At 37.4% G+C, this 25,123-nt stretch overlaps 1 protein-coding gene across 1 annotated transcript in view; it reads right to left on the bottom strand.

Annotated features, from left to right (window-relative positions):
* LOC134797327 (dorsal root ganglia homeobox protein) overlaps positions 1 to 25,123 on the bottom strand; it is a 129,476-nt gene that overhangs the window by 45,608 nt on the left and 58,745 nt on the right. The window contains exons 6-8 of the mRNA XM_063769548.1: positions 5,785 to 5,898; positions 4,636 to 4,805; positions 3,868 to 3,975 (exon numbers count right to left, since the gene is read on the bottom strand). Coding sequence (XP_063625618.1) covers positions 3,868 to 3,975; positions 4,636 to 4,805; positions 5,785 to 5,898 — 392 coding nt within the window. The remainder of the gene's footprint in view (positions 1 to 3,867; positions 3,976 to 4,635; positions 4,806 to 5,784; positions 5,899 to 25,123) is intronic.

Raw genomic sequence — 25,123 nt, 5'->3', positions numbered from 1 at the left:
TCACAAGCGCTATCACAGGGCCTACCGCGAAACACGATAATCGAAAATTCGGTTTCTGCCTCTCTATCACTCTTGCCTATTCGATCGATAGAGAGGCAGATAACGAAATTTCGATCTTCGCGTTTCGCGGTAGGCCACCTGTAAACAAACCGCCTTGATGCATCAATGTCATTGTGAATACTTGTCAAAACTGTTTAAGGCCTAGTATGTATAAGTTACTCTATGGTTTACTAAACAACATAGTGCTGCACTCTGGCGGCAGAACATTGCAGTAATACTGACCACTATTGGACCACTGCAACCTTCATCATTTTAATCACTTAGGTCACGTATAAACAAAGCAGAAATCAATCTCCCTTGATTAAGTAATGATGTCGGGAATAATTAAAGCGAGCACAAAGTTAATTTCTCAATTGGAGTCGAGTTAGCCCCGGATCATTATTATCGACAATTAAACTGTTAATTCGATTAGGGGAATCTTCCAAGTTACTTGTACAACGAAGATGAATTTGAGGCGTAAGTGGCGAGCGAAAGCGGAATTGCATAAACGACTACAATAAGCCACTATGTGTATACGAAAATATCATATAACCATTATCTGTAAATATCATAAATAATAAGTAGTCGAAAATAAAGCTTTCTCTATATATAAAATGTCTAAATCCCAAATAAGGTAAAATAAATTCACAAGCAACTGAAAAGTATTTGAAATACAGTCAGAATGGGGTCAAAGTTGTTTTTTTTTTCTTTGCTAATTGCATTTTAACAGCTACCTGTCCCTCTGGTATTTCCTTTTAAATTAAGATAGGTTGAAAGCTCATTACGTATATATGGCAATCGTTATCGCACAAACTAGTGTACCTACATACCGGGTGTGGCCTGTAATATGAGCAAAAAATTAAACTGTAGGCTGTACTCCACATACTGACCAACATTTGTTCAGCGACTTTTAAAAATAACTTGTAGTTTGATTTTTAATACACTTTAAAGTGTATTCTAAGACGCAATGTATTGCGAATTTTGTTATGTTTAAGGCGTGACAAGCAACGTCAATCGCAATGATATGGCGTGGCGATGGCGTCCATTGAAGATAATATTTATTTTGTATGAAAAATAGGGAGTCTAAATATTTCATAATTATTTAAAGTTTTTGCACAAAAGTGTCACCGTTTGAGGAGTACAATCTATGTTTTAATTATTTGCTCGTGTTACAGGCCACACCCGGTATAGGTATTATTTAGTTAGTATTCTTAAATGACCTTTGTCTAAGTACCATAATTTTTTTAAAGAAAGGAGGCCATAATAAACACCTAAATACAGTCTAGAATAAACCTTCATAAATTGATCATGCTTCAATAAAAATAAACGCAGTCTTTGACTAATCCCGCCCCTCCAATAGCCTATCACTTACACCAACAGCCAATATAATTCTGTTTTCAGTTATCTGTCACTCGGCTGGATTAGTTACACTAATACTCAATCAAACCCAATTATGCGAGTAATGTGTTTCGATTACGTGTTTAGTGAACTCTGATGGGTTAATTATTTAACGTAACATGACATTAACATTAACATCTACATACTATACACGACGCATTTACCGTCGTGTATATTCGAATAGGTTTAATGTAGTGAATTTCACTTCATCGTATCGCTACGAGTATGATTGACTTGAGCACGGATTTGCACAATATGATCTAGGTATCTCTTAACTTGCTCTTAACTAGGTATGTGCTTTAAGATGACGTTTGGGTGTCAACTGCAGCTGCATTACTGTTGCGACGTAGTTGTTGCCCGGCGGACGCAAGGAAGTTGACAGAAACGACTGCTCGTTTCTGCCAATCTCCTAGATAAAATGAGTGACGAAATGTACGTCATAATTGCGGCAGTAATGCGGCAACGAACGTCACTCAAGTCAACTTTTTTAATCGACAGATATACTTACTATTTTCAATTTATTTTCTGGCCAATCATCTAACTCTTCAGTGGAAAAACATCATGAAAAAACCAGAACCCAGGTGTCCTTGTTTCTCATTTGGGTTTGAAGGTTAGATGGCAGACCTTAATAAGTTTACTAATAGTTTTCATTTGGTTGACAACCGAACCCTAATGTCCTTACCGCGCGGTTGTTTTATGCGATAAACGCAGCGTAGAACGCATGCCATCAAAGGAATGTAGGAAAAATGATATTATTACATTAGATAATCTAATGACACTATATATATTGTTTACGCGGTAAAACATTGCCATTTTTCCCACAATCCGTTAACGCATGCGTTCAACACTGCTTTTATCGCATCAAACAACCGCACGCTGAACCTTAGCCGTGGTAAAAGCCGGATGCATAAAATATTTTTTTTTTTTTCAAATAGCGTACCTACCTATTCGATTATCTTGATCAGTGTTTACGAATATGTACTTCAATCTTCATTTGTTTATTAAATATGCTTGAATCAAATAAATTACAACACATCGGCACTTGGTTAAACAATTTGACGGTCCGCAGCCCAAATAGCTTCATTGGACGGTTGTTATCACTTCAATTGGTATTAAATCACTGTCAATCAATGTAGCGGCTGATATCTGTTACAATATGTTTAACGTACATTTGATCAATCGTGATTCCGAATGGATACAGTACAATGAACAAGCACCGTGACCCTACATTTGAAGCAAGGACCCTTAATAAGGATGAATACTTATGTCTACATTTATCCTACCACCTCATAAGTAGACAAGGTACCCCTTACCTACTATTTACCTTAATTTAATTTAAATTATATCTAGGTTTTTAGGACGCAGTAAGATTGCAATAGGATGTTTTCATTCTACAAATCCTTGTAAGACCCTTAACTATGCTATGCTAGGCTAGGGTAGGAGGCCGTCTCTATAAAACATTCTTATGTAATATGTACTAGCGACCCGCCCCGGCTTCGCACGGTTTAACAAATTATACACCTAACCTTCCTTAAGAATCACTCTATTGATAGGTGAAAATCGCATGAAAATCCGTTCAGTCGTTTTTGAGTTTATCGCGAACAAACATACAAACAGACAGACGTGGCTGGGGATTTTGTTTTATAAGGTGTAGTGATTATGAAATATGCCAACTTTGACATGCCGAGTTAGGTATTGTATATTGTAGATGTAGTCGGTAAAAATGAAGTATTTTATGAAACTAAAAAGTAAGGCCATCACAGACATCTTTATTGCACTAAGGAATGTTTTGCGTAATAAACGCTAATTCTCCAAAAGTCCATGAAGACGCGTGAGTCAAGCGAACATCGCGCGCAATACGATTATCTTTCATTAAACCTCACATGTAGCCTTAATTGCTAATTGCTCATACTATGAGTATCTGGCCACCGACTGACTAAATAACTCGTTACGGACCGTAAAAAGTTATGGCTAAGGCAAATAGATGGATGTTAGGATTATTAGGTAAATAAACGTAACTTTTAAATCTTTTAATACCTATTTATTAGTTGGCCTGTCCGCTTTTCTCAAGTACTCCATAATAAAACTACATATGGCGTACTTGATCTTAGAAACCGGACAGGCTGTACCATTCGTAATGATATTGTAAATTGATTATTTCATTTTAAAGGGGCCCACAGATTACCAGTTCGCCGGACGATATCAGCCTGTCAGTTGTTCGGAGCTGTTAAATTTTGCGTTTGACTGACAGGCTGATATCGTCCGGCGAACTGGTAATCAGTGGGCCCCTTAAGAAAGTTGTTGCTCGAGTCTACCTAAAAGTAAATGGAATTGTAGCTTAAAACCGGGACGAGTTGAAAAGGGAAGAAGCATTTGCCCAGCCATGGGACACAGTAGACTCGCAAAAATAATAATAAATAAGGCACTCACTGGTCGAAAGGCGAGAAGATGTGGTGCTGAGGCCGCGGTTCCGGCGCGGCGTCCCTGGAGCCCGCGCTGCCGACGGACGGCGCCGGCGACGGACAGCTGGTCTCCGACCTGGCAATACCAGTAAGTTAGTCTCTGACGTGGTACTAGTAACAGAAACATTATCGACAAGGCTAAGTAGAATATCCTCCTAAGGCCCACGGTCCTACTTATAGTATTTCTTCAGTTCGATGAAATTTAAACCATATTCAATTGGAACAGAGTTGCATTTCTTATGTTTCGCTAAACTTTCAAACAAATAAAAATCAACTCTAATCCCTGTACTATAGGTTCAAACATCAGTGGCAAATTTTGGGTTTTTCATTTGTATGGCTGGGCCTTAGGAGGATAGCGGCCAGTTGAGGACACGAGAATAGGGAATAGGAATAGGATAGAGAATAGGAATATTCACCTTTCGTACATAAAGTTGTTTTATTGTGCAATAAGGTTTAAATAAAATAAATAAATATAATCGCGGCCAATTTTTAGCCTCGCAGGAATCCTCATTATGATTTCCTGATTCACCTTCATCTAAAAAAGTGGAATATGTACCTACTTGCATACATGTAATGATTCAATAATCGTGTGTGGCTACAAAACCAGTGACAACTGCATATCGATTTCTAGAACAAATGCGTATTTTTGATCTGCAGCGAGGCGACACCATGCGTACAAGAGAGGTCTCGGCGGGACCAATAGGTATTTAAATTAATCACTAATTAATGAAAGGACCTGTCAGGCCTCGGTGACCTGTTGGGCGACCGCCGCGGCGAGCGGTGCGGTGAGCGGTGCGGCGAGCGGCGCGGCGAGCCCGGCGTCACCGGCGGCGAAGCGCGGGGGGACGCCACGCCCGACACGGGGGAGGCTTCAGCGGAGCCGCGGGACATGCATTCGGATGAACCCTGCAACACACCAGAATATAAGATTCACTGCTCGATTCGGAAAATGAATTAGATTTCTACTAGACTTCAACAAGTTACGATACGGATAATTTAAAGATATTTGTAAGATAGATATGTCAAATTTGACGTTTCCGCGATTCTGGAGGTCCTCTTGAACGATTTCGACAAGTTATGACTTAGATATCCAAGTCACATCTAGTCGATATCTAATGTAGATCTAGTTGATCTCTAAATCGTCTCAAGATCTTGTGATTATCTCGAAATCCGAATAGGCCTGTTCATTCCAAGCAGGGGTAAGGCGTGTTGTTTGAGAAACGGGAACCATGATGATGATGATGACAGATAGTTCTTTATCTTCTATTAAGATAATAAACACGTACTTATAACTTAATCTAAATGTACTGTTCTCTTGTTGCCCTTGCTGGTAATTGGCGCCATATTTGTACTGACCACTTTGGGGTATTTATCAAGCTAAACTTCATAAATACCCCAAAACTACTTTTATGTAACGACTTAAAGATGACCTATGTTAGAATCCTCGGGTTCTTTGGGCACTTGGCCCGGCGGGAACCCGACAGTCTAGAGAAGTTGATGATCGGTGGCCAGGTTGAGGGCAGAAGAGGCAGAGGCAGAATACCCACACGCTGGTTTGATGCCATTGAGGCAGTCACACGCGTCAAGTTCCAGGGCTCTATGCGGAAGGCAGAAGATCGGCCAGGTTGGAGAGCAATCCAAGAAAACGCAACTTATGGCGGTCACGACCCTCAGTCATGAGGTTACGACGAAGAAGAGATGTTAGAAAGGACCGGGTCCGGGTCGAGCCGTCGAACACCTCGTTTTCTATAAAAAAAAGTATCACGTGGTCATTATAATGCTCGGAAGTGGCTTTCTATAGAGAACGTAGTGTCGGGCGCCTCGGCCTGGATCCAAACCATTCTAGCGTGAGTCATCCTTCACTTCAAGATCTCTCATATGTTACCTTATCATCCGCAGGGTCCCTCTTCGGAAGCATTTCAACGCCTTCCCGCTTCCGCTGCTCTTCCTTCAACCGCTCCGCTTTCCGCCACTTCGCCCGCCGGTTTTGGAACCACACCTAACACAAATTATACATGTGATTTGTAGTGTTTAGTTTTGAAATATGTATGCTAGTTTTTACGTATTTATGTATGGGCTACTAGTTGCCTGAAATTACAATTTTCATTCATTTCATTCATTCATTCTTCAGGTTTTGTATAAACTAGTACTTTGTCACGTGTCTTTCAGGAGCAGTGGCTTGGAAGAGTACGGAACTGGTCAGGGATGTTCAGTAAGTAATTGAAAATTTAAATAAAATGTAATAAATATATGTGAGTAGGTTTTTTTATATAGCACGATTGTTCATCTCTTTATCATTAAAAATTAGAATAATATTTGGAGCTAAGTACCTAGGTATTAATAGAATTAGAAGTTTATTTTTAACGCTTTTCAAAACTTGTATATGTAAGTACCTGGGCCTTGTTTCGCAAAAGCTTGTAACTTGTAATACAAGCGGATGTTACTTTTTGACAGCTTTTGTTAGAAAGGGACTTGTATTAGAAGTTAAAAGCTTTTTAGAAACGGGCCCCTGCAAGTAATCTATAATTCATTATTTATAATTCGCAAATAAAAGTATCTACATAGTACATATAAGAAATATATACACATCTGTATAAGACAAAACTAATTCCTAAATACTTTAAACTCTCGCGTTTTGTACACATATTTAATTACACATTATTTATTTATTTATTTATTTTGAGCTGGTGCAACTCAGCTGAAACGTCGGAAGTTAAGATTATGAAATTATATCGCGGTGGACCAGTTTGTGTAATTAAATACTAATTACTAAACTTCGATTCTGATGAACAAATGTGTAGGTAGGCAACCTAATGAATCACGCAACAAATAATGATAAATCATCCTCCCAAACACATTACCAGCCAAATCCAAGGATTATCCACATCTTGACCCATAAATATCAAAAATAACACCACTCCAACCAGTATTACCACCCCTAAGCTGCCTTGTTATAACTCAAAGATTAAATATCATTTTGATATACCCCTAAAGTACAGGGGTGCGAAACTTAAGGACCAATATGAATGAGCTACCATTCCATAGAAAATGTACAGAGTAACAGGTCAGGCATTGGTCGTTTGGAATTTATCGCCAATTAGAGTTGAGCTGTGATTAGAAGTAACGGCAAGGGTACGATAGATCAAGTTAGGTTGGCGGTGGTAAGCTGGTTAGCCGAACAGACGCCGGGCCACATTTGCACTGCAATTTTCGCAATTTACTTTTAATAAGCCCTCTAGTGGGTGAGTGCTATGAAATCTCGCAGTGATGAGCGACACAGACGTGCCAGGGTATAAATTATACTATAAGATGTAACGGAGTTAGCACGAGAAATTTGCTATGTTTGAATGTGATTACTTTGACATAGTCTACTTTTTGAATGGAATAACTAAAATACATATGTAGGTATTTAGTACGCGGGACGGGACTACGGAGTATAATTGCATAAAAGACATACCTACGGGCGAATTCGAACTTTAAGATACATAGGTACGTCTAGATACGATATGGATTAGATATGTCAGTGTCAAAAGCGACGTTTCTTCAAACACAAACGTTCGAATTGGGCCGATAATCACGATAATATTGCCGCGGGTCACGTTTGCATATTGGCCGGAAAAACCATTGCTTCGGCCTACTGCGTAGCATGTAGCTTTGCGATGACAGAGACAGAGTCAAGATTAGTACCGTAAAATGGGGTGAGTAGGGTTCGCGGGGAGAATTGGTTTATGAATGGGGACAGAAGGGATGAAAGGGGGGTGAGTAGGAATTTTAAGGCTACTGCTACAAAAAAAAAGTATTCCAATTTAAAATGGAGCTATAGTAATACTCATAATAAAATAAAATCGATCCAACAATCTTCCAAAATCACGTTTGTATGAAAATCCAACTCACCCCAAATACGAGGGACTAGGGGGTGAGGTGGGATTTCCTGTTTATCTTCAAAGTTATGAAATGTAACTACCCATAAATAAAATAAAAACTAAAATACAAACGTCCGGAACACTTATTATAATTATACACCATTCAGTTTGCATATGTAAAAATAAAATGTTATCGCGGTTTGAATGTCAGTTTTGCACCTACTCACCCCATTTTACGGTAACCGATTCCTCTAGCGGCCAATTCAGATTTACAAATTGATATCAATTTTATATCTTTTTAACATCACTCGCCTGTGCATCTTGCTCGTATTTATTTACCAGTGTGACGTGTTGTCTGTTGTCTGTTCAAATTGTATAAAACTCTAAGAACAATCTATCCCTACTTAAATAACAAGTTCAATAGTTATTCAGTAATTACTATAAACTCCCTAAATAATAAATTTTATCATGGTCATTGAAGCAATTAAAACTTATAGAAAAATTAAAGGTTGGTACCTACTTGTGCACTTACTAAAAGTACCTGTGATAAAGATATCATGGCAAAACATCAACTCGCCAGTGAATTGTCTGTTCCGTCATAGTCTATGCATATCCCAAGTCCCTCGGCTATCGTAAGCTAATTTCGTTAAAATAATAATCCACCCATAATCCTCTCCCTCCTAATAGTTTTTATCGTTAAGGGTAGAATTAATATTTCAGCGCGGCAGCCCTAAGTCCCCTACAGCGTGTGAGGAGTTTTTTGTCCGATGTTAGCCAGGGTTGGCGATAATGTTCTTTGATTATGTTAGTGATAATAGAGGTGTTATTAAGTTTGGGATGTTAGGATTAGTGGACGGTTATTTTCGTGTCAGGCTTTGAGAAAATTGAGTTTACATGATAACGTGTTAGTTTATTTAGAAATGGGTATGTTTAAGTGAAAGTATTAAATTCAGGCGCTTTATGGATGGCTTTATGCACGTGATAAAATAACTGTCAGTTTTTAACACCGCGGGGTATAAAGTGACGGACACCGCTTTAAGGGGCCCACTGATTAACAGTCCGCCGGACGGTATCGGCCTGTCATGGCAAGTCAGTGGCAGTTTTTCGGAACTGTAAAAATTTTGTTCTAACTGACAGGCCGATAGGTACCGTCCGGCGGACTGTTAATCAGTGGGCCCCTTTATCACGCTCTCACGTAGACAAGAACGACCATCATATCCGTAGGTACTGGAGATGGTACATATTAGATAGGTATACGACAAAATTTAAAATTCTAAGTCTCCGATAGATCGAGATCCTAATCGAAGTTACTCAGAAAGCCTCCGAATAAAAAATGTTATATTGAAATAAGTTACGAATTTCTAAGGTAAACACATTTCAACATAGTGCTATGGATTCGAAAGTTTTGCAATTGAGATAAAATAACATGGTAGGTACTTGTAGAACTCCAATAACATATTTAATGTGAATTTTCTTATAGTTGTCACCTTCAATCTTAATTCCAAGCAATGTATAGACTGCCAACCATTGGAATTAAGCTGTTAAACATATGACATTAACCATAATTTAAAAAAAATAACCAACATTTAGTGCACACATGAGTGTATTGTACAAGTAATGTCAAGTAAAATTGAACATAAGACAATTTGTGGGCGTTTCTCAGAGATGACCTTCGGTGCCTGACTTCGGTGCCAAATTTTTTTTTTAACTTATTTGATATGCGACTTTATTTCCTAAAATCTAGCCTTAGAATAAAAAATATTGGTAGTGGAGGCCTCCATTAGAACCTTATAGTTTTCAAGATATTTGAGATTGAAAAAACACCGAAATCATGTGCAGGCACTGAAATCAATTGGCGTCACCGAATTCAATAATGCATACACAAAAATCACATTTCAATTTTATATCTCAATCATATTACATTTTAATCATATTTTTCATTCTTATTTGATTATAAGCGATGTAATAAGGCTAATGATCTCGAAAGCTTACATAAATTTAATAGATATAGACCCAAGATTTTAAAATAACCTAATTACGGCTTGTAAAACAACATCTCTAGAAGATATCCCACACTATTTGACTGTCCTCTCATATAATAGGGTGGTGGGCGATGTATGGTCCTGGAACGAGTTTCAGACATGTCGACCACAAATTCGCACATTAGTGCCATAAAGGAGAAGATGTTTGTTTCACACAATCCGACCGCACACGCATCAAAAAGAAACTTATGTTACCTACACTCGATAAACAAGAAACTTTTGAGTGGTGTTCAATGCTCAAAAAATATTTAATGCACTTATAAAGCAATGTGATGCAATACGGAAAACAAGTATTTTTGAATAACAGAGTTTTAAAGCGTGAACTCCATCAATTTAAAACTATTTGAAGTGGTCGACTAATGCTTGAAGATCTAATAACCTGTTAATTATTTGAGGGTGCTGGAGATCTCCAGCATTCTGAAACACTTGAGCTAATTTGTAACTCCTATATTTAGACATAAAGACGTAAGACATTGAGGATTGTTAAAACATTTGCTATGTTCAATTTGTGTCTATGGCTATCCTTTAGAAATATCGATCAGTAAGGTACGCTCAGTGCCTTTGAAGCGATCTCGACATTAGAAGGCCACTTTATTTTTAATCCCTTGTTCTGAACATCCCGTCCCTTGGGTGCACCTTGCATAGTACTTACATACACAAGTTATTGTAAACGAAGTGGGATCTGCATTCATTTAACATGGCTGACACGTTTAAAGTTATCGAGGGCCTCAGGTGATACAGAGGACAATTAACATAATTTACTTCATTGGTTTGAAGAGAACATCAAGACAGAGAAAGAAACATTGGGTCTACAAGTTTCAACACACGTCTGGTTTAAAAAACTACTCATAGTAAACTAGTGATTTTTTGTACCTATTATGACTTAATTTACTTACAAACATAATTTTACGTTTATACAACGTATCTTGCACTTTTAAGGTGTGATAAATTAGTACAACAAGCTAGTTTACAAAGCAGGATTTGAATTCAGTGATCACTTTTTTGATATCGGTGGTCAAAAAATCCACCGAATCCAAGGAAATCAACACCAGTGATGTCAAAATTAATCGCTTTTTAGCAATTGCAGAAATAGCATGAGTGATACAGAGGAGATGTAATAATGATGGATTTACGTACTTTCGAGGATTTCTTAAGCACTTGCATAACGATAAATGCACTGAAACTTTCGGAGTAAATTGCACCACCGATCTCAAAAAAACATAGAACCAAACCCACCGAAGGACGGTGAAACCTTTAAAAAATCACTTTAATATACTGTGACTGTACCTCTACTCTATTCAACGGTTAAGGCACAACTAAAGCATACTATGTTTGAGACACTGAGTTCCTGGTTTACAACTTTGAAGGAGTACTGACATGTTTTGCAAATTACACCGAAATCAGGCACTAGCCCGGGACACATCGTAAATTTGGTTTTATTCAATGAGTTGAGCAAACACATTATTGTGATATAAAGAATATGATAAGTTAACTAATACCTTATGCGTGAATACCCATAATAACTGCGATCTAATGCCCCATCTTGAGTTTTAATTTTTTGTTTCATAAAATCTGGGTGCGGGACACTCCCACCGAACATCATTTTTGGCATTTGAATTTTTTTTTCTTGTATTATATAAATAATAAATAAATAATTTGATAGTGTCCCAGACGGAACATAGGCTGAAGATCATGCCTAAATTAATTCAGATTTATTGAACAGTAAATTCAATCATTTATTGCCCCGGACACGTAAAAATGGCCCTCCTGAGAAATGCCCTTGTATGAACCGTTGTGATAACTTTTGAGTCGTAATCCATAAATTTAAAGTGACAAAAAATTAAAAAAAACCGGACTACTGCGAGTCGGACTCGCATACCGAGGGTTCCGTACTTTTTAGTATTTGTTGTTATAGCGGCAACAGAAATGCATCATCTGTGAAAATTTCAACTGTCTAACTATCACGGTTCGTGAGATACAGCCTGGTGACAGACGGACGGACGAACGGACGGACGGACGGACGGACGGACAGCGGAGTTTTAGTAATAGGGTCCCGTTTTACCCTTTGGGTACGGAACCCTAAGCCAATAATCACGCAGCTAATATCACTTCACCCATAAGTTTCAAGCTCGAGTAGCAACAATTAAGCGAACAATTTACAAACAAATTAGCTCTCGCCCATTTAATCTTACAACAATCACTTAATGAAAACCATCAACGCTTACTAAACGACAAAATCGGCCCAAAATTCACAAGGTTGTAATCTATCAAAAACACATGTCAACTTGCAACCTTGTCATTCTTAACTTAAAACAACCATTTAACATTGATCCCCCTCACCCTTCGCAAGTAGACGAGTATAGAAAGAACGAGGGGATGTTTTAAGACCAATAGGTATCTTGTTAGACTGGTATATTCCGCCGCTTGAGTAAGGGGTGTTTCTCACTGTAGGGGGCTCATAATTACCTACAGTTTGGCTCGTTTGTTTGCGTTTCGCTACTCCGGGTTAAATAATAACAAATGTATTGTTTAGTGCAGTGTGAAGTGTGTAATGGCTCTTTAGCGGGTGGTCTGCAATTGGTTCCTTTGTCTGGCTCTATAGAGGGAATGGAAGCTTTTATTCAGCTGTTTTAAGGGCGCTCGGAGCGATTTTGCAACAATGAACTATCACCTCTTTTATTTTTAAGTGGATTGGTTTGCGGTATGTGTGGTTTTTGCATTTTTAAACATTATTATCCTACTAATGACCTACTACAAAATGATACGTAAAATATCCCTTTTTATTAAGATTTAATGATTGAATCATAGTGATCAATGATCATAACGTAAATACATGTGTTACGTATCAAGTACAAATTATTATAAGATACATTCTAAGATACAGAAACTGGGAAGTGTTACCCTGTATGTAATGTTTATTTATATGTTAATGTCATACCGATGCCGACCTGGCATACAACTGCCGCATACAGAACAACATGGAAATCCATGAAAGAGGCATATATTATGTTCAGCAGTGGACGCAAATATGCTGAGAAGAAGAAGAAGAGAGAGAAGATATCGATTGCACATGAAGCCTAAGCTAAGATATTTAACCAAAGTAACAAAAAAATACTGAAACTTTAATAACTACGTTGTCAGAAACAAATTTTCCCTCCCTTTAACTCCTATTAGCGAAAAGACGAAACGCAAAAACACCCTTCATCTTAAAAGCGATGATTAACCATACAAAATGAATTCCAAACAACTTTTAAACACACATTAGAACCGTAAGTCTCTGCACTCACCTACTTAAAAGTTTCTACCTGCGTAATTATGTCAGCGCAGCTTATGTTTTAAAACACTTCATACGGGAAAGTTAAAGCTTAATGACTACTGAAAATATGCTGAGAAAATGGAACTCTGTGATATGATGTTCCTTTAGAACCAAAGGCTCCGATATGAGTCGGGGTTAAAACATAATTTCATACCCTTGGCAGTTGACACAGAGGGTTGAAACACGTGGAATGTGCCTATGGAAATTACATGTGTCAGCTTTGCTTGTACATTGATGAAAATGGTTAGAATCGATGTGACGGGGCGGGGTTTGGAAGAATTATATTATCCAAAATTTTATTTCCCCGTTACTTAATGCCCTTTTCGAATTTTGTCATTTTATACTTTTCAGACTACTTAAATAAACAAAATGCGAAACCAAACTATTAATATCTCTTAACATTCTTCCGCATTCTTAATGCATAAATTGTGTTATTTACCTATTTGCTTAGAATTCAGACAATATATTTAGCTATAATCGTAAGCAAGTTCAATAAATGAAACTACAATTTCAAATCAAAATTTTGTTGAAATTGAAAATTGTAACGAAATTTTGTAGCGCACTGGAATCGCAGCCAATTTCACGCCGTCTTAACTATTTATACTTAAAAGTCCAACAGATTCAATTCAATTTATTAGGTAGAGTACCTACACTTAACTTTAACGCTTTATAGGTGCTCAAAACGTAACATTGATTGCCTCTACTGACTTTTTATTAGTTTTTTTTAAATATAGATATGTATGAAAGATACGAATGTGATTCCGATGAAAATGATTGCTTTTTCTTTTACATTTGCGATATTAAAATCATTGTCTTAGCCGCACAGCATAAGCAGGCACTTAAAGTTATCTTAAAGTATTTAAAGCTCCTTAACGCACCGCGATCAAAGGGCGTTTTTAAAACGCGGTCTGGCTGAAGCCGAGTCCCGCGAGACGGTGAATAATCCACGAGATAATTTGCCAAAACAGGTTAGATGCGATACATCTTCCATTTTGTGAGAATTACACCACTCCGCGTGGAATCTAATTACTTGGCGAGGATGTGGGAATCGGTGGGATAGGATAATGAGTGCTTTCTACGAGAATAGACAATGTAAAAACAAAAAAAAATTACAATTTTACCTCCAAAATATGGCCATCAAACAGGGCTTACCCGGCAAACCGTTCACAAGTTTTTTTTTATTCCTTTTAAGGATGACTCAGGCTAAACCGGCCCGAAGCGTTCGACACGTCATTTTATATAACGGCTGATCGGTGATCACGTGGTACTTTCCATAGAAAACGAAGCGTCGGAAGCTCCGGCCCGGCCCCGGCCCGGTCTAGCGTGAGTCATCCTTTATGCTATTCTTTAATTTTCATAAGCTGCATTTAATATTTTTTTACCAGTGCGGTTTTTTTGTGACATGACTTGCTGACCAGTCTGGCTTAGAACGAGGCGGTTTTAGATCCATCTCGCTTGACAAGAATTTTGATCTAAAATTTCATGCGTTTGAAGTCTACTAAAACATGAATACACACAGATGATATGAAAGTACTAAGCACTTCATTGAATTTCATTTACAATCCTAACCTAATAGATAACTTTTGACGTCTTTGATCATTATTTATGATATGATATCTTATATTATATTCTAATCAGTAAATCAAGTCTAAGTAAATGGAAAATCAGTTAAGTTTTGAACATAACCTAAAATGTGTGTATGCCACATCCAAACCCCATATTTGATTTCTTAGCCTCTAAGAAAGCTCTCCGGGTCTTAGCGAGGATAACCGAGGATTTGCCGGATCCCAGCAACGGAGGGTAGAGGGGGCAAAGGGGGGAGGGGGATAATTTGCCCCTAATCATGTGATGAAAAACTTAACGCCAACTTGCGCATTAATATTGTAAGGAATGGAGATATTTGTTATTTTCCATAATTTGGTTGTTTCCTATTGTTAGCAGAAGAATCTTGTGGTGAATGAATATACCTATTTACACACGGTTACATACAAATACAAATATCTTTATTCAGTAATAAAGGACATATGTTAGCTTACATTTTAGTTCACAACTATATAGTTAATAACCTTAGCCGCTAAGTGCAAAGAAAATAATGCACAAATAATATGCATAAATTTTACGCACAGTTCAGTGACCAACCCCAATCCCTAAGTCGTACATAGAAAAAACAGTAGTGAATCTGATTTAACTACTCGATATTTAAGCTAAATACGTAGGTAAGTAGGTAGCATCATCTAAACACTTGACGTTTTGGAGTGGGCGGTTGATCTTGCTATCGGTACAAAAAAGTACTCACACTAATTAGTTTCAAGAGAACAGAATTTCGAGTGACGAAATCGAGCGCTCGAAGTTCAAAAATCGACCTCCGGTTCTTCTCCTAAAGCTAACCACTGACTAACAGTCCGCCAGACGATATCGGCCGGTCAGTTGTTCGGAACTGTCAAATTTTTGTTCTAACTGACAGCCCGATATCGTCCGGCGGCCTGTTAGTCAGTGGTCTGCTTAACGCAACTCCCTGATGAGCACTGAGCGCAAGATTGTTTTTGAATTGTTATATTTAATTTTATTGTTATATTTTTTATTTGATTGTTTTTGTTATGAATAAAGAAATTGAAATTGAATTGAAATTAACAAAAAAAGTAATCGATTTCTTGGATTTCGTAAAATAGTTACTTTAATGTTGCGTTTTATGATATAATCGATGAAGTTACTAAAGCCTCAAGATTCCTATTGAAATTTTGGGAACAGTATTATGATTTAAAAAAAGCCCTACGGTTTTTTCATAAACTGCTGGCTGAACCCGCTGCACCTTAAACTCTGTTTGTGTGCGTCACAAGCAATTAAACACGCGTCACAATACAGTGGCGTCTTCCACTCGGTTTGGTTCCAACGCGGACTGATTGACGGAGTGACAAACCCCCATTTGGAGGGTGCGGTGCTTACTGCTTGTTTTTTGTTTTATTATTTTGTTCACAAGCTTTTGTTAAATGTCTTTATTAGATTTTTAAAGGGTCAAGTTGCTCTCATTTTTCTGTGTTGTAAGGAATGTAAGGTCCTTCAAATTATATGTATACTAGCTTTTGCCCGCGACTTCGTCTGCGTGGAGTTAGTAATTTGGGTAGCTTATTTTTCATCCAATCTGCTTTTTATCGATTTCCCATACAAACCTCCACCCCCATTTTCACCCCCTTAAAGGGTGATTTCTGTGATAAAACATATGTCCTTTTTCGGGCCTCAAACTATCTCCATACCAAATTTCAACAAAATCGGTTCAGCGGTTTAAGCGTGAAGAGGTAACAGACAGACAGACACACTTGCGCATTTATAATATTGATGATTGGTAGATACATTTGAAATATGTATAGATGTGTATAGATAACAGCAATGCTACAATCAGATTATATTAGTACTACTTTAGTCATTTGTGGTCAAAATCTGTCGAACAATTTACAGCCCATCCTGTAGCGTTCGAACCCCTGTCAGAACTTATAATTTGGCTTGTTCCATATACCTAATATGATAATACCCAATGATTCAACCAGAAGTTCAAATCAACTTTCGGTTTAAAGTAACCCGTTTTTTCTAGTGTTCCTTCAATAAAAGCCCTACGAACGAAAGACTAAAGATGTAGTGCATAATTGTTTTCCGCCGTATTTCTCGTAAAGGTTCGTATTTGTCATGCTACTTCAGTCAACCTCAGTACTTTTTGTACCGAGACTGACTGAAATAGCAACACACGTTCCGAGTACGTTTCCGTGAAAATACGAAGGAAAATAATTATGCACTACATCAGCTGCACATAGCATAGCCACTACTACAGCGGCGCGATTCGGGAAATGAATTAGAGATTCACTAGATATGAAATAGTAAAGATATGTGACGTTCCACGGCAAAAGGTACCATTGCCCCGGCTGAATATTGGAGCGGCGTTAATAATAGCGTAAGCGCCAACCGCCATAAGGTACCTTTTGCCGTCGATCGTCACATATCTTTACTATTTCATATCTAGTGAATCTCTAATTCATTTCCCGAATCGCGCCGACAGACAGCAGTCGGTGTCGCATCGTTAACCATTGTCACACGGCGCTAGGGTTACCGCGGCCGCGGGGGGCGAATTGGACGAGCAAATTGAAATGTGACACCACACCGGGTGATTTAATGCTGATTTGTTTTTTTTTTTATCGGGAGTAAGACGATGCTGGAGAAGTGATTGTGTTTTTTGAATATGGGTTAATGCGAATTAGACGTGTAACAAGATATACAATAATTATGTTCTAGTGTCTAGTTTGAGGGTTTATAATTTTAAGTCCTCCCTCCGTACAAAACTTTGTTGACGGAGCACTTATGGAATCACTTAAATAGTTTTGCTAAGCGGTTAAATACGTTTTTCTCAGGGACCGTTTGACGTAGATAGATAAAATTTAGGAGAAACTACTACCACTGATATTGTTAATAATATGTAAAACCGCTTATTTTATTTCTTACTTTAATGGTTTTATGGGGTTTAAAGGGGTAAGCTGAATTTATTTATTTCTAGACACAGGTGATAAAGGTCTTAAGTGTATCATATATGCAACTTATGCAAGCGTCATATATGTAACCATTAAATCTAAGTTTACAATTTCAGGTATTATGAAACAAATATTTAATAATTAATACATATTTAAAAAAAATTAAATCATGATGGCTGAAGAAATGATAAAATCTACATACCTAATACCTAAATGCCCTTGAACCAATATAATAACTAAAACAATGTTTAAAAGCTCTACAAAAATCACAATACACTTCAACAGCGCAAACACTCCAAACTAACATTTTAACAAGCAATTATTTCAAAAGCGTCGCAAATTCAACAATGCACAACCCTATACAACCATTTCAATTAAAAATGGCGTATGTGCTTTAATTTAAAGCTAAGTTTAAGTTCTTTCAAAGTAAGTGATATTACAACACTTCTGCCGAATTCGTAAGGGCTCTCTATTTGTACGACAGACTGGGAGTCCGCGGAACCGCCGGTAACAACCCTACTACTACACCTACATTAAAAAAAAAACAAAAAAAGACTTGTGTCATCTCTTTCACACTTCAGTTTTGAGCATAATGTTCAATAGAAACAGCGAAATACGGTTGAGAACAGAAGGTAAGGATGTTGCAATCACTCCGGTCTCCATCGTGAAATATCTGCATTTGATTTTGAACTTTCCCATGATTAGGATTAGGTGGATTTTCCCGTGTATTTTCTAAAAGAAGTTGACCTCTTCTCACAGTGGGAAGGGATGTCATAAGCACCATTGTACTCGTAATGCCTTGTTTGCCGTGATCACTGTTTTAAAGGCTCGAGGACTCTAAATCAAAGTCGTATTGAATTAGATTTTTCGCTTTAGTTTCTTTGTTCGAAATAATTACGAGTGACGGCTGAAGTGTGATTTTACAAAGAAATTTAATTGTAAGAAATCTCTAAAGCCACTTTTGGAGTGATTGAGTTCATTGGAAGACAACTTGATAGTTGTTTTAGATAGGTATGTCTCTGTCTGTTTCGTTATAGATACAATGTATATTTTTGGATGATACTAACATTCAAAACATTTTTAGATATGTATTATTTGTTAGAGTAGTGTAAAGTTAAATTAGGTATTAATATTATATTTCAGTACCCATTGAGAATCATAAAATTAGTGTTTGTTCGGTGAGTATCGAATCGAGCTTAAGTATGTGCATATAAAGATATGAGAACGAGAAAGAGTATACAGCCATTACTTTTACTTTACTCGTATTAAAAATTTACAAGAAATATATAATATGTTTGTGCATCGAACTCACAATTAATAAGCTGCTACAGGCTTCCGGGTTATTAAATCCGATTCCTAATTTAGTGAATAGCTTCCTATTGTTATTTGCGTCTGAAAGCAACCTATAGGTATGTTATGGGACAGTTCCCATCCAATCTGTCGCAGTGAAAATTCAATACGGTCAAAACCCACTAAAAAGGTATGTTCCACACACCACCGCGGCTCGCGGTAATCCAATATCTCTGACAGCTGCTCCCAAAGCTTCCTTTTTATATTTTTCGGGCGAATTATCACCGACACTCCCGCCGGGCGAGGATGCGAATCAAATTGAAAGCCGACTCAATTATATTACCAGCTCTTAGGGTTACCAGCATTATCGGCCTTTGTTTTTGGCATTATCGTTGTACCTGCGCGGAGAGCGTATTTAGGGGAGCGTACTTCTACTAAACTAACACTAAACGCACACTTTTAGTTTTAGTGCGTGGTTTAAATCATTTCTTAATTGCAACTAATTGGATAATGTACTTAGATAATAAGTTAGAAACACAAAAAAATATCAACATCATTAGCTGGCTGGACGTCGTGACAGTGGACATAATAAATAAATAATAAATAAATATTATAGGACATTCTTACACAGATTGACTAAGTCCCACAGTAAGCTCAAGAAGGCTTGTGTTGTGGGTACTCAGACAACGATATATATAATATATAAATATGTACTTAAATACATAGAAAACAACCATGACTCAGGAACAAATATCTGTGTTATCACACAAATAAATGCCCTTACTGGGATTCGAACCCAGGACCATCGGCTTCACAGGCAGGGTCACTACCCACTAGGCCAGACTGGTCGTCAAAAGAGAGAGAGAACACACATCTCACATCTGGGGATGCCGAAGACCGGGCAAAGTGGAGAAGATTGAGCAGGAAAGCGGATCCCAGCGCGGCGCTAGGCCGGGAAAAGAATCCTGTATATATTAGCCTAAGATCTGTAAAATACTATATCTATTGCAAATAAAGATTTAAGATTTATGATTTATGAATCAGATTGGTCTTTAACATCAATAACAAGATGGTTAAAGCAGCGTACGAGTATATAAGAGTAAAGCACTATCGTATATGACTCGTAAGGCCAATGCAAGAGCGACAGCCGCGAAATGTCATGCCCGGTGGCAAAGGCGGAAGGGCAGCACGCTGGTGCATTTTCGCCTAGAGTAAAGAAGAACTTGAACACTATTTAAACATAAAACATAAAGACCTTCGCTAACGCTCGGTCAGTTATATTTATTACTGACTATAACTATCGAACACACATCACATCTCTAGTGTTAATTCCGTGTAATTAAGCAAAACAGAAAAAATAATAAGGGTTAAGGGGTAAGCATTTTTTTTGTACAGAGCCAAAGCCGAATTCCTTTTTTTATTTTAAAAATGCAATATCCGCAGACCCAGTGAAAAGCGGATATTTTGAACCTTAAACCAGTATATCCAACTACACAAAATAATCGTACATAGTCGAATTGCCAAGTTTCCGTCAATATTTCCGCCGCCATAAATATCCTAAGTCCGCTAAGCCACAAATCATTCGGCGACACCCCTAATCCCGGTAACACGTTCCGAAAGGTGCGAAAGGGACGAAGGGACTCATACCGTAATACCATTCCGAGATGAACGACTTAAACGCGTTACAGACCGCCAGACCAACCAGACCCCTTAAAACTACCCCATCCACAACTATACCAATGAGTAGTCAAAGATCCAATAGAATTGGTCATGTACAGCGTTCAATTCTCAACTGTTTTGGTGGTTTTGCCAACAGAGTGGCTTTTGACAATGCTAGTTAACTAATGGAAGTGGATCTGCGAGATCGACGTGTCCAAATTGGTCTTACGTGCCCGTCAGTTGTGTCAATTGTGGATGGACTAGTTTAGTTTGAGAGCGAATTACGGATCGTTTTTGATCGATGGGAGAAAACTTTAATAAGTGTATTGGTGTGGGTCGGATAAGTAAATTGGTCGTGGGTGAGGGAATGCAACATCACCGATAAAGTGGATATACAGTAAAGAAGGTACAGTCAGCATCAAAGTAGCAGATTAGACTACGTGTCAATAGTAGATTGTTAACCAAGGGTTGAAAGGCACCCATTTCTGTCGAGGTAGTTTGGCGCTCGAACGCAGTGAGAGCGCCAATAGTCCGAGACGGAAATGGTGCCTTTCACCCGAGTTAAACACTCTACTTTTCATATCGAATGCGAGGATACCAAACAAGACAAGGCAATTTCGCAAAATCAGTACCTAATTGAAGTACCTAATAGACGCACGACCATGATTTTTTTCCTTAGGACTTACTTGCAATCGGAGACTTTACATATGTGAAGATTAATAACCCCTAGCGAAAATCATTTAGATTGCAATATTTACGAAAACACACATTTTTTAACAAACTGCAGTAATGTTAAAATTATTTGTTCATTATAGTATAAAAATCAGCGGGATTGCCTCTTACTTTTTTTAATTTTATACTTTTTCGTTCTAAAAGCCGCAACAGACTACCGGACCGCACCACGACCTTAGTGCGCTGCACCACGTAATAACATAATAAAAGTATTTTAAATATTAATTAACAATTTAATTAATAATATAAGAAATGTTTATCTTGTATTTTATTTTATTTTCATGAATATAGTGCAAAATAACTTTAAAAACCAATTTAATATCGTACAAACGTTTAACTGTGGCTGTATAAGATTCTGCCTTTGCTCATTTACGCAAGTGTAAGGTTTAAAAAATATTTTTGGTGTATTCCTTTTGGGGGAACCAAGCCTTATGAAATCGAGTAAATAGAATTCAACGAATTAAATCAAGAATAATTTGTTTTTAACAATTTACTTACATCATTTTTTTATAAAAAAAGGATCAACGTGGGATTAGTAAAATTTAACAATTGCCAATTGTTCCAGGCGAGGAAATAAAGATACTATTTTTCCATTTTGTTTCCACCCAGTTGTTCGTGGGACGGGGACGCAGAGGAGTACACCACTTTTCTGCGCTAGAGCATAAACGTATCACTTTCTGCGCACCTTTTAGAACAACAACGACCCACTTTCAGAGCATGAGATATGAAAAAGTATTTATCATACTCTAATAGGTTAACATAAAGATATATGTGACAGACAGGGCGATAAATGTCGCTACCTTCTGGTCCCGTACAGTCTGAAACCATCGACACGAGAAGAAGAAGAAGAAAGATATATGTCTTTACAATCTACATACATTTAAGTAGAATAATTAGACTGCGTCAGGAACGGGCGCAGACTATAAAGATATATATAATTATGTACTTAATGTATCTCTTTGGTATGTTAGTATTTCTAGTGCCGCCAGTACTGATGTTGACTAAGTATACATTAGTATTTATCGCAGAGTTTCTTTAATGTAGTTAGTTGTCAAAGTATAGGTATACCTATTTCTATTTTAGGTAATTTAATACATTTTCACATTTTCCGCGCTAAATTGTTCAATATAAAACATACATTTGAACAGCCACGGCTTACGCATCTATAAACGCTCTAAACGCGTGAACATCACATTACCCTCGCCATAAAACGCCACAAAAAATAACAACCGCGAAAATTACTTTCCGAACCCCTCCGCCCATTAAGGGTTAACCAAACACTTTGCCCCGATTTCCGAACTCCCGTTTAGGCCATAAAAACCATTCGCGTAGGCCTCGAAGCGACAGCGAGCCACTAAATTCCGACAGTTTCGTGCTCAGCCGACGGAATTGGGCAATTTTTATTTGGGCATAAATAAAACACGCCCGGTTGCTCCCAGCAATTTGCCTAAAACCGAGTCGCAGCGCGTGCCCAAATATTGCATGCAAATGACGTAATTTACCTAGATGTTTTTCGAGCGACATGCGGGGCCGATCCGGTGCTGTGCGGAATATATTTGTTTTCGTGTGGTGTCTTCGCGATGTAAGTACTTATCTTATGTAGTTATTAGGAATTTATTGTTGTATCAGCCTGACTGTAGTTATGTATCAAATGTGGGACAACAAGATGAAGAAATCATTCACGTCTTATTGTTTTTCATATTATAATTAGTCATAAAACTGAAACCGTTAACTTTCAGAATTTTCGTAAGCTTATCCTATAGAAGAATTTAGATATCGTATTGTAAATATTGTAATTGATAATTAGCGACTCTGTAAATGCCATACGAATAAATAAATAGATAAGTTAGGTTAGGTTTGTTTTATGGCAATCCTGAAAAGTTACGCGCGCGAACCAAATAAATTATGACTAACGAAAATGCGGACAAACAATACATTACGACTTAAAACTTTTTGGGAAACAATAGAGACCCCTTTCCAGTTAGGGGTCTATTCGATGTAAACTTTAGTAAAATAAAGTTTATTTTTAACAGTAGATACTGCACAAAAGCGCAGAACTTAATAAAATCATAATTTCATATCGTTAGTTCGTGACAATTACGTTTCAATTGATACGATATATACATTACAATACAATAGTTTATAGTTATATATAGTTAATATCTATACCTAAACATTGTATGTATTTGCGACAGAGTTAATATTTATTCTTGCTAGACCTAAAGACATTCAGATAAATTCCATAACGGCATTTAGAAAATATAGTATAGTAATGGTTTTTACTGGTACGCACTGTACACCTACATGAACGGCACTATTTCCTAAATGGAATGTTGGGTTTCACGTCAATTCCATTACGCAAATACCTATCACAGGCGAACGTACCTACACTAACCAACCAATATCTTCCGAATGCAACGGAAATAATATCTAAAATGAATTCCACTAGAAAGTTTGCGTATCGGGGATAAAAGCTATGTTTTTGTGGCTATTGGATAACTTTTGTAGCATAGGTATGTTTGTATCATTAAAATTTAGTTTGGTTGTCGGAAAGCGCCGAAATTTTAAAACGTAATAAATATAAGAGCCTCGGTAGAGAGTACCATTTTGTACCATTTGGAGTTGAAAATCTAGGTCCATGGGGTCCCAGCGCGCACAAGTTGTTCGCAGAAATCGCGAAGCGTCTGGTTGACGTATATAACTGGGGAACGAAGAGCTGGCGGCTACCTCGCACAACGTATCAGCATTGCGATACAGCGAGGAAATGCCGCCAGCATCCTTGGTACAATGCCTCAAGGGCCTATTTTAGATCTAAGCTAGTTTTAAAATTCGTTTAAGGTGGTTCGATTTTCATACAAAATTCAATCGCATTGCATTAAGTCACTACACACTATTAGTACATAAATATTTCCGCATTTATCTACTTTCGAATATTCGTTTGCGCGAAATTAATAGGAAAACAATGTTTCATACAGAAATCATGCAATAATCATAGTTAAATTTTCATCAATTTTACGTATGTGTGTGTCACAAATGTCGTGTACAGATACATTTGCGACGTTGCCATACTATTTCCGACGTTGCCGGGCTGACCACGGCGCGAATTTGGAGTGCCGTCATGTTTAGTGCAATTTTGTTGACAGGTACTTAATTGACTGAAGCGAGAATAAGTACCCGAAATTCGTCAGCTTAGCTAAGAACTATCATGGCGTGTTTTGCAAACAGTCGCTTTTTTGCTTTCAATCGGAAAGTTCCCGGTTCGATCCCCAGCATTGTATGCTGGGATATAACTTTTTGTAATTTTTTTACACCTAAATTTCGTATTGTTTTTTTTTATATGTTTATTTAATTTTTCTTATTTTCAAAAAGCGAATGACTACGCGTATTTGTTTATTTTTTACAAAGATAATTAGAAATTGTACTCTACCTAATCTCTTTGATTTTTACAATCAGGACATCCTCACTGCAATAAAAAAGAAATGTATAATATTTCCTGTGGTTGAAAATAATGGATTTTTTGTCCATGAATGAAGAACACAATTACAGTTACTACCAGGTAAGTAAATTATAACTCGATTATAACATTATTAGAATCCATATTGTTGCATCATCTTTCTTCCTATTACATCAGAGATTTTTTCCTATCATGATTCATGATATTATATTTCTTTCAGGTACAGGGACTACTACGGATAACAAATATGAAAAAAATGTACTTGTACTTGAATTCAAAATAAAAAAATACTTAAATAAATGTTTTCATTTTATTTTAGGTAAAACCGGCCAAGTGCGAGTCGGACTCGCAAACGAC

Source organism: Cydia splendana, chromosome 15 (genome assembly GCF_910591565.1).
Source record: "Cydia splendana chromosome 15, ilCydSple1.2, whole genome shotgun sequence".
Lineage (NCBI taxonomy): Eukaryota > Metazoa > Arthropoda > Insecta > Lepidoptera > Tortricidae > Cydia > Cydia splendana.
This window is presented reverse-complemented; position numbering and strand designations above follow the sequence as displayed.